Source organism: Epinephelus fuscoguttatus, linkage group LG4, assembly GCF_011397635.1.
Source record: "Epinephelus fuscoguttatus linkage group LG4, E.fuscoguttatus.final_Chr_v1".
Lineage (NCBI taxonomy): Eukaryota > Metazoa > Chordata > Actinopteri > Perciformes > Serranidae > Epinephelus > Epinephelus fuscoguttatus.
Genome location: NC_064755.1, coordinates 825,117 through 835,092, shown reverse-complemented (window position 1 = coordinate 835,092; position 9,976 = coordinate 825,117). Strand labels below are relative to the sequence as shown.

At 42.7% G+C, this 9,976-nt stretch overlaps 1 protein-coding gene across 4 annotated transcripts; it reads left to right on the top strand.

Annotated features, from left to right (window-relative positions):
- The first annotated feature begins 2,926 nt into the window (after positions 1 to 2,926).
- LOC125887568 (N-lysine methyltransferase KMT5A-like) lies at positions 2,927 to 9,614 on the top strand. Of its 4 annotated transcripts, none has more exons than XM_049574519.1 (6): positions 2,927 to 2,962; positions 5,114 to 5,221; positions 7,940 to 8,129; positions 8,360 to 8,500; positions 8,632 to 8,781; positions 9,382 to 9,614. In XM_049574519.1, exons 1-6 carry the CDS (start codon positions 2,949 to 2,951, stop codon positions 9,448 to 9,450), a joined length of 672 nt encoding a protein of 223 aa, XP_049430476.1. In that variant the 5' UTR covers positions 2,927 to 2,948; the 3' UTR covers positions 9,451 to 9,614. The 4 variants fall into 4 exon arrangements, with proteins under 4 accessions (XP_049430476.1, XP_049430475.1, XP_049430478.1 ...); XM_049574518.1 differs by having other exon boundaries at positions 2,934 to 2,962; positions 5,114 to 5,271; XM_049574521.1 differs by lacking the exon at positions 8,360 to 8,500 and having other exon boundaries at positions 2,934 to 2,962; positions 5,114 to 5,271.
- The last annotated feature ends 362 nt before the right edge of the window (positions 9,615 to 9,976 follow it).

Here is a 9,976-nt window from a genome sequence, read left to right as displayed (position 1 = left end):
TAAAAACGGTGCCATTTGCTATATAGGCTACAGTATGTCCTCAAAAGGCAAACCCATCTGCATCAGTTTTTTTTCTTTTATTATTATTTTTTAATAGTCAGTAGCTATCTAAAACAAACTTATACGCTTAACGAGTAACTAAACCCTAAAACCATTTTTTCCAGCTGATAATCATTGTTTCTGGTTGTATAGTAGTGTTACTGACTGATCCTGCTCAAAATCTTGACAGTTTAGTGCAAACTGTTGAAAATCTACATTTTATTTTAAATTATGTGGTATGGAGTGCCCTGTACAGCTTGAAACCTGGTTACAACATTTGAATTTACATTACATTACATTGGAGGCGAATGACTCTTTTTCAGGGCGAATGACATCACTAACCGTCCATGCTAAAGCCTGCCCTCCTCCCTTAACTCCTCCCCTTATGATATCAAACTGATAGCGAGTAGGTTGGATCAGAGCAGAGAGAGTAGTAGAGCAGAGAGAATAGCTAGTAATTTGTAGAATTGTATTGTTAGCATAGCGTAGTTTAGTGTAGGTTTACAGTTAGTAGTCTGTTTATAGTATTTAGGTTAGTTGGTCAAGGAGAGGCACCGAGGGAGGGACGGGGTGAATGGATGCGGTGGGCTGCTGCGCGGTGAGCCCAGGCTCCCAGAGAGGGAGAAATAGAACCAAGTAGGATAAAATAAGTCAAAGTGTGGAGAAGGGGACCGGCTGAGCTCCGGCCGCCTTCCCTTCTGCCCGTGTGACACAGTTAGGGGGGTTTTTCCAAGCTACCATCGGCACAATGAATAGCCCTCTCTCCTCTCCCCGCAGCGAGAGACAATCTTCACTTTGCCCCCTTCCTCAGCCGCTCGCCTGCCCCCCACCCTCTCTGCCAGCTTGGCTGGTTACATGCTGGTGAAGAGTTGGGGCTGTTTGTCTCATCCAGCAGCTATAAAAGTCTTTTGAGATAGGTGTCAAACTAAGTTAGTCTACATGGTACATACAGACATCATTCAGATGAAGAATGTACATCCAGTTGATCTGGCCAGTTGTGCTTGTGATTGGACTGTATGCTTGTAGCATATTCCGTGCCAACTTCAACATATGACAAGCATCCATCATCACGAACACCCTCTCACCAGTCACTGGATGTTGAAAAGATGTTTTTAGGAGCTCAACAGGTTTCCCTTTAGCTGGCATCCAAGTCTGTTGCATATGCTTACATTGGAGGCATGCCCAGCCATTGTGACACAACTCTTATGCCACACTCATGCAGTTCCTCCAGTGCGTGTACAAGTAGTACCTCCTGTGTCTCTGGGGACAGGGGCTGGGTTAGGAAGTACGCTATTGGAACCTTCCAATGGCCTTGGAGGCCAACCACCATAAAGACAAGAGCCTCAGTGGCAATATCGGTCTCATTCACACCATCCCCCATGTCAACGTATCCAGACATTTTCTGGGTTTGAGGATTATACTAGACATGTTTTTTAATTGACATGGCATCCAACATGAGACACACACATTCATATTTACCTGGATCTTGCTCTTTTTTTCTTTTCAACATGTCCAACATTGCCATGTTGAGGCCAGGCTTCGCATCCACAGAACTCATCCACTTTGGCAAGAAGAAAAAGCAGTTATTTAATATGGATGCCCTGATCAGGATTTTTGAGGCTGATCACTAATCACTGGAAGCCATATTGGCCATTACACATTGGCAAAATATTAAAGTCAGAGAAGGGGGCTCTCTCTTCATTGTTTTGTCATTATTTATTCATGGTAATGTTAATAAAGAGTGTAGTGTAAGTGTAGCTATTGCTGCAGTTCACTCTATTTTGTCATAAAGGGATAAAATATGCACAATTTATGTAGAAAACATGACTTCAAATAACATGGACAATACCTTTGCAAATGTATGTGGATGTGGGAGATTAATACTGAGGGACTCCCTCAGATATGCGTAGGCCTTTGGACCGTGTAAGTGGAAACTGATGGCAAACTCCCTCTGGTCTTTGGTGTACTCATGGCTGTTTTTTGAGAGGAGGTGTACTGGAAGATCTGAAATTCAATCAGAAGAAGCTAATTATTAAGTACACTTGAAATAACAAGGAAATCTAAACAAAGACGGTAAAGTATAATTCAACTAAGTTTAGATTTTCTACAAATTTGTATTTTCATTTTACCTGAGTATGAATCAAGCTTGTCTTTCAGCTCTCATTTATGAGTTTCTTTCCTCTGAGATCCTCCAGAAGACTGCACACAGTGTTCTTTGACCTCCTTTCTCTATCCTTTGCATTCCTCTTCTCTCTTTCCAGACTCTCCACCCTAGCCAAGGCATCACCAAGTCTGGCCCTCAGATCATCTGGTGATGAAAGCAGGACATAGGAGTGGTCCTTGTAGAAACAAAGGATGAAAATATTATAACTCATGTTTATATTACACTTACTCAATCACCCAGTCATAGTCAGTCACATCTTTGCTAGTACAAAGTGATGTCAGCTGTTCCACATTCTTAATCTCATCACTCCACATTTGTTCTGCCAGCACTGTGTGTGTGTGTGTGTGTGTGTGTGTGTGTGTGTGTATGTGTGTGTGTGTGCTCTCCCATGCCATAACTTGTGGGGCCAAAAAGGAGTTAGCCCACCAATCTCGTGGGGACCACTTCACTTGTGGGGTCCAAAAATCGGACCCCACAAGTTTTTTCATTTAAATCAACTCAAGAGCGCCTCCAGAATGCTACAGCTAAGTTTCAGAGGGGGTCCCACATGTCACGATTTTTGAGATTTGTGTGTATCATGTGTGTATGCCTTGCTCCCCTAGCGGCGAGACTTCGCCACTACATTTTGATACACACTTCCGGAAGTGTGTACGATTATCCCCGCCCCTCCGCACATCGAGCCAATGCGAATCGTTCTACTGCAGCGATCAGTCGTGACGTTTACATAGGTCTACACTTTAACATCATGGATCGCTACAGGTAAGAACATTTTGTTAATTATTTTGTCATTAAATACGTTCATAAAGCGTGAGGGTTTAGTAGGCCTACCATTAGTCCTGTCCTAACATTGCTGATACTTTGAACTGTTCAATGCTAAATGTTAACGAACGGAATAGTGGCGGAAGTAACGGATTATATGAAACGACGAGTGATGTTGCTAACTTTAGCCCCGTTTAGCTGCGTCAAATACGCGACTTATTTTCAAAAGGAAAAAATATGAGCAAAACAGGGGTGCTTAGCTAGGATGCCCGGGTGTTCCGGTTCAGTTTAACTGGTGAGTGTGTTAACTAGCGACTTTCTCACATTATATTAGCTACATTACGAGAGGTCACCAGTTAACACGCTCACCAGTTGAACCGAAACACCGGGCACGTCACGCTTATTAAGCTCCGTCTTCCTTTCATGGGGCATGGGTTATACCCACAGAAGGCTCAGAAACTCGACTAAAAGCTAGTGATCAGTGTAATCACAAATGAATGGTTGAATCGATCCTCAGTAAGCTATGTTTTAATTTGGAAAACATAACTTTCATAAAAGTAACATCTTCTCTCCTCCTCTCATTCCTCTCTCCTTCCCCTCTGGTCTCCTTCACTTCTCCTCTCTCTTCTCTCCTTCCTGCTCCTCTTCCTCTCCCCCCCCCCCCCCTTCTCCTCTCCTTCTATCTCTTTCCTCTCTCCTCCTCCTCTCCTTCTTGTGACCCAAACACTGACCAAAAATCTACCAAACCAAAATTTCCAAACTTCATTTTTTATGTTGTTATGGATGGAGGTATAATGATAGTGATGATGATTTTTATGTATACAGCACTTTTCATACATAAAGTGCAACTCAAACTGCTTTACACTAAAAGAAAGACCACAGAAACGAGAAGATAAAACAGAACAGTAAAAAATCACCCTAAACACTTCTAATGTGACCCAGAATATACAAACATGATATATTTTTAATCAACAGACAATAACTTGTTCTGTATTATGATCAACACAATATTTGACACATTAAGCATAAATTAGCCTTATATGTTATGATATTCAATAATGTTTGAACTAATATGAATTACATCTACATCTACAACTACTTAAATCACAGTAACATCTGATTTGGTAAGCTTACAAGCTTGTTACTTAGCATGTATTAATTATCATGATTATCAGCCTGATGTAAATAAAATGCAGCCTGTCACACAGCTCCACGTTCTCTCTGTGATGTTCAGGGACAGGTCAGGACAGTCTGAGGACAGACAGCTTTGAGGCTGAAGTTTATATTAATGAAAAATGCACCCTGAGACTGACGGGTCTCCGCTGTACGTCTTCACCACATGTAAGCTCTTCAGCTGTAAATTCAACTGTTCTCTGCTCCGCCGCGACATGCTCCTGGCATTTTATTTATTTATTTTTTTAAACATCAAGCTCCGGTACAGCAACCCAGGTAAAATACGGGAGGACACCCTGTACTGCTGAGGCACCGGGTCAGTTTGAGCTGCGTTCATGTTAAGTTATACTTTCAAACTCTTCAGTCAGTGACCCGTGTCGGCGGATATTTGACTTGTTAGACTCACTGGCTGTCTTCATTTTAGCCACGCAGCAATCGTACACGGCTTTGTGGTTGGTTAATTATATGGATTGGTGTTGGCCCCGTGAGACAGCAGCAGCACCAATGCAGGTTCTGCACACCTGACGCTGTGCAGTAACTTCTTTTTAAAAGAAAAACAGTCCCACACAGACACACACCGATCCTCTTGGACTCTCTGTAGTGCTACAATCGGCCAAGCCTGAGGCCAATATACAACAGGTAACAGTGTGGCGTTGTCGCCTGCGTTGTGACCAGAGAATTGTGGGATTTGTAGTTTTTGAACGGTGGCAGATAAAACAGGTTTTGATCTTGACTTGCACACTGTGCACCTAAATCATTTTTCCGGTTCTCACACATATTTTTTTAGGGGCAAATGCGAGTGAATCGCTCGCACTGTAGAGCCCTGCTCAAAGTTTAAATCTGAGTCCAATATTACTAGTATATCAATAGTATATCAATCAATGATTTTGAGCCTCAGTAATGATACTGAAGTCAGGGAGCCAGGTCATATAATTTTTTCCCCTGACCCCTGAATAAACTTTGCCGCTTTTGTTACAGGGCATGGAGCGTGGAGTATTTGCCAGAAGACCCTTCAACCAAGGTGACTTCATCCTTAAGTATAGAGGCGACCTTATCTCTGACATGGAAGCACAGAGGAGGAGAGAGGTATACACACCTACTCAACACGTTTTCATGTTCGCTGGAAAGTCTCTGTGGTAGGTTTACATCTCACTCTACCAGGAAAAAAAGGAAAATGTTGGCTGCAAGTTCTCACCCTGCATTTCATAATGCTGGGTTCATAATTCATTTCATAATGTGCCCATCTTAAATCCACTGTTTAGCCCAGTGGTTTTCAAAAACTTCATGTCAAGGACCCCTACACTGATATGATATACACTGATTTGGCCGTGGACCCCCATCATCAAAAAACATTTTAGGCGCGTTTCCACTGCAGGAGTTCTGGTAAAGGGAGGGGTGTAGGAACTTTACAGGTAGGGATGGGGCCGATCTGATCCAGTATCGGTATCGGGTTCCGATACCAACGTAATTCATGGATCGGAAATTTCCGATCCACCTGCTGATATTTCCAATCCACGAGCCGCGTCTGTGCTTTCACGTTGTCTGCTGGAATGATATGATGATTGCTACATAGTAGTGTTGCACTGACCGCGGTACTAAAACACGACGGTACATATGATACCATAATGTTGGAGTACTGTAGTACTACGGTACCTCAGGTACCACTACTGTGGGATAAGTTCAAAGTCCAATCACAAGAACATGAGTGTCCATGCGGCGTCCAATAACGGTGCACGCTGGCCACCTGGCACTCGATATGCCGCTGCAGTAGTTTGTATCCAGTGACATTTCAGGTATGAACTGAGCTATTGAGTATCTTTAAGCAGTTAAAGTTATTATTAATTTATTTTTACTTGTAGGTTCAATTTGTTTATATGCTACAGTGATTTGTTTCCCACTACAGAGCTCTATGGTGCGAGCATTTTACTCGCATTTGCGACTAAAAATAGTTTTGTGCGCGCAAAATAAATCATTCAGCGCGGAGTACAGATTTCAACCAGCAGCAGAAACTAAAGGTGAATCCTGCCGGTTGTGGGTTGAACGGGGGTCACAGACACAGACGGGAATGTATTCCTGTCAAATATGGTGGAGGCTCATAGTGCTGCACGGCGCAAGAACGGCTTACCGGCATCAGAGAAGTCCGACTCCAGGTCCAATAATGTCCTCTTCTTGGCGTCATGACTGCACAAAAGTACCTGAACAGCCGAACTGTGGCGGCACACAGGTATGTGGCGTGTCAGAGGAGAAACGAGCCGTTCACATTTCTCTCTTTGTGGCAGGTAACGGTCCACAAACCTCACCGCACTTTAGGGACTGTTCTTAACTTGTCAGGGGAGGAGGGTGGCTGGTTGATTTTTATTTTATTTTGATCCCCCCTATGTTAATCACTTATTGATGCTGTTTTTGAAGCATGAATAAGTCAATAAGTAATTTATTCCATTGAAATATCAGTGATGTATTATAGAAAAGTGATTTATCTTTTTATAAATGACAAAAGGCACATCTGCCTCATTTTTGCTGTGGTATTGTGATACTACTCAGAACTGTGATACTTTCACTGGTATCGTACCGTGGGTCCCAATTTTGGTACCGTGACAACACTAATACATAGTAGTGTCTACTTGATTTGTATCTGTGCTGTTCAGATTAATATGACAGGTTGTTTTTTGATAGTGTATATTGCACTAGTAGTTTAACACTGTCTTGTAATTTAATAAATATTGACAATCAATTTGAAACCCGTACAGCTGCATATTTGTTTTCAGGATGGGATTTTTCCTGTGAACAGGATTTCCTGCTTTTCTGACCTTATACTTACCTCAAGTTGCCTTTTGGGACATACATGCATACATACGTACATATCATATTTGCCTGTAGAGAAGAGTTTGTTACAGCCTCATATAAAATCAACAATAATAATGATAATAATAATATTAAAGCAAACAGAGCTCTGGTATCAGAATAGTATCAGTATCGGCAGATATCCAAATTCAGGTATCGGGATCAGATCGGAAGTGAAAAAATGTGGATCAGTGCATCCCTATTTACAGGAACCGTCCTCTCATTCGGCCCTCTCAGTGGCCATGTCTCCACTGCAGACCATGACCCGGGCTCTGGCGGCGACGTGCAACAATCATCGCGCAAATTGTTTTTAGTCAGTTTAAATTGTCGTTTCGATCGTTGCGTAATTGCGTATTTATCATACTTATTTTTTTTACTACTACCACTCTCATACGTCTTTTACTGACTTATTCTCTCTTATTTTGGACGTGAAGATGTTTTTTTAACAACGCTATTTCGGGGCTTTCTTTTGGCGTCACACCCCGCTTTGAGTCTGCCCAATCAGCACAGAGTAAATCTCAAGCCCCACCCGGAATTTTTCAGGGCTGATCTGAGTACCTACCCCGAGGCAGGGACTCCTTTCGGCCCCGTAAAGGTTCCTGTAAATGGCCCTGCTGGAGAAGTTCCTGCAGTGGAGACACACACCAACGGCCCTGGCCCCGTAAAATTACCCCGAAGTTCCTGTGGTGGAAACACACCTTTTGTGCCAGGGACCCCCATAAGAGAAGATTTGTTAAAAAAAAAAAAAGTTCACAATTACAGTGAAAATAGCAGATCTACAAGCTCACAATGCATCACGTTCGCAATGATCTCAATGCAATGCAATTGCATTCAATTGCGCAAATTGTTTTATTTGAGATTAAAACAATTTGTACTGTTGGTTGTGTAGGTTAGAATTGCATTTTGCCTGACTGCTTTAACGTCACCGCTTATTCAAAAACTGGATGATGTTGTTTGTTTAAGTGTTGATGGCGCCAAAGAAGATGGGTCCCTTTGTCGGCTCGTTAACGACGACCACAAGAACTCAAATAGTAGGATGAGGCTAGTGGAGGTTGATAAGAAGAGTCACATTTGCCTCTGCGCTATCCAGCCCATAAGTATAGGCGAAGAAATTTCCTATGATTATGGAGGAAATGACTGGCCATGGCGAAAGGTATGTATCAGTTTATGCAAGCCAATATACTACGTTTGTGCAATGTTTTCTCAGATGTGCAAGGTTGAGTGGTTTGTGCAACGTCTTTAAAAGGCCAAACACTATTGTTCAATAGCTGCCTGTTTTCCTTCTTGTTCAGCAGCCTATTTCTGTCAGGCAGAAACTTGTTTACTCTCACAGGGCAATGTCATAACTAGTGGGGACCACATGCTTTTGTATTGTGTTTGCAGAAGCCAGCAGAGGTTCCGCCAAGAACCCAGCGTGACAGTGTGGTTTTGGACATGGTTGCCGTTCCATCTACGGAGTCTGCTCTCAACCCTCCTCCAGCTACTGTGGGAGGTGTTTCATCTTGCTCAGAGCCCCGTGACAAGGTGGGACATGGATTCAAGGTCTCAATCGCTATGCCTGATTCCTGTCATTTTTGATAGATTTAAGACTTTCCGGATCAGGGCCCACTCTCCTAACTATTGGGGAACACATGTTTTTTTATTGTGTTTTACAGAAACCAGCAGAGGGTCCGCCAAGAACCTCGCCTGACAGTGCATTCGTGGACACAGTCGCCGTTCTTATGGAACAGCCTACGGTGTCTGCTCTCAACACTCCTCCAGCTACTGTGGGAGGCGTTTCATCTTGCCCAGAGCCCCGTGACAAGGTGGGACATGGATTCAAGGTCTCAAATGCTATGTGTAATTCCAGTCTTTTTTGTTAGATTTAAGACATATCCGGAACAGGGCACACTTCGAAATCTTTTTTTTTTGGGAGGGGGGGCATTTTTGCCTCTTAATGGACAGGACAGGTAAGTGTGAGGGGGGGAGAGAGAGAGAGAGGGAGTGACATGCAGCAAAGGGCCACAGGCTGGATTCGAACCTGGGTCGCTGCGGAAACAGCCTTGTACATGGGGCGCCTGCTCTACCACTAAGCCACCGACGCCCCAAAATCTCAAAAGCTTTTGCAGACCTTGTGTTAAGTGGGTTATATGGGTGGGCTTCAGTCATTTTCAGAGCATGTTAATTTTGATGATTGGATATTTCATAAAGGCAAAGCTTAAGAGCCTCAGTCTGTGATTCCACAGCACGACCAGAACATAGGTTAGAATGATAACGCCTAAACAACATACAGTAGTTCTGCACTGTGGTAGTTGTTTAGGAATCACCATGCGCTCTTCACATGCTCTGACAAATCACAGATTGTGACTTGGTTTAACAAGAACTTTCAGTCATGAGTTTCTCTTTCTTTGTTTTACCCCCTGCAGAAAAGTGTGGACAAAAAGGTGGTAGAACAGACACAGACAAAATGGAAGACATTAGGACAGCACCGGTAGCGGACTATTAAAACGCAAGATGAGTCGGCAGTGGATCGTTCTTCAGACGACTTGGAGTTGGATGGCACAGTGGATCAGTTGGGTGATGAATCAGAATGGGATTCCTTCAGCGTAGGAAAAAAAAGAAACCAAACAAACAGTAATGTGCTTGTTCAGCAAAAGAAATAAACCATGTTCTAGTTGATATCTCATGTTTGGATGTGAATTTATTTTTAATATACACTTATTCTAACCAGCTTATTACTATTGGTGTAAATGTTGAGCGTTTTTTCTGTAGGTTTGCACCTGCTGGCTGCTTTGTCTGCTAGTAAATTGTCCAAAATGTGTATTCTTGAATTATTTACAAAGCCCTTAAGAGTCAGTGCTTAGAGCAGGGTTTCTAAACCTTAAATTACTTTGGTCAATGTGAAGTCAGTGATCAGTCAAAGTTTTTATTTTCAATTTCAAGTTCAATTTATTTATTTAAAAAGGGACAGTGCATATTAATGAACATATACACGTAAATATGCCAGATTATAGCCATGGG

Bases quoted from the DNA above. Each gene is read 5' to 3' on its own strand.
- LOC125887568 (XM_049574518.1), top strand. From the start codon at position 5,117: ATGGAGCGTGGAGTATTTGCCAGAAGACCCTTCAACCAAGGTGACTTC. The intron at 5,272-7,939 runs GTAGGTTTACAT...TGTTTGTTTAAG, and splicing joins TTCGCTGGAAAGTCTCTGTG to TGTTGATGGCGCCAAAGAAG. The intron at 8,782-9,381 runs GTGGGACATGGA...TACCCCCTGCAG, and splicing joins GCCCAGAGCCCCGTGACAAG to AAAAGTGTGGACAAAAAGGT.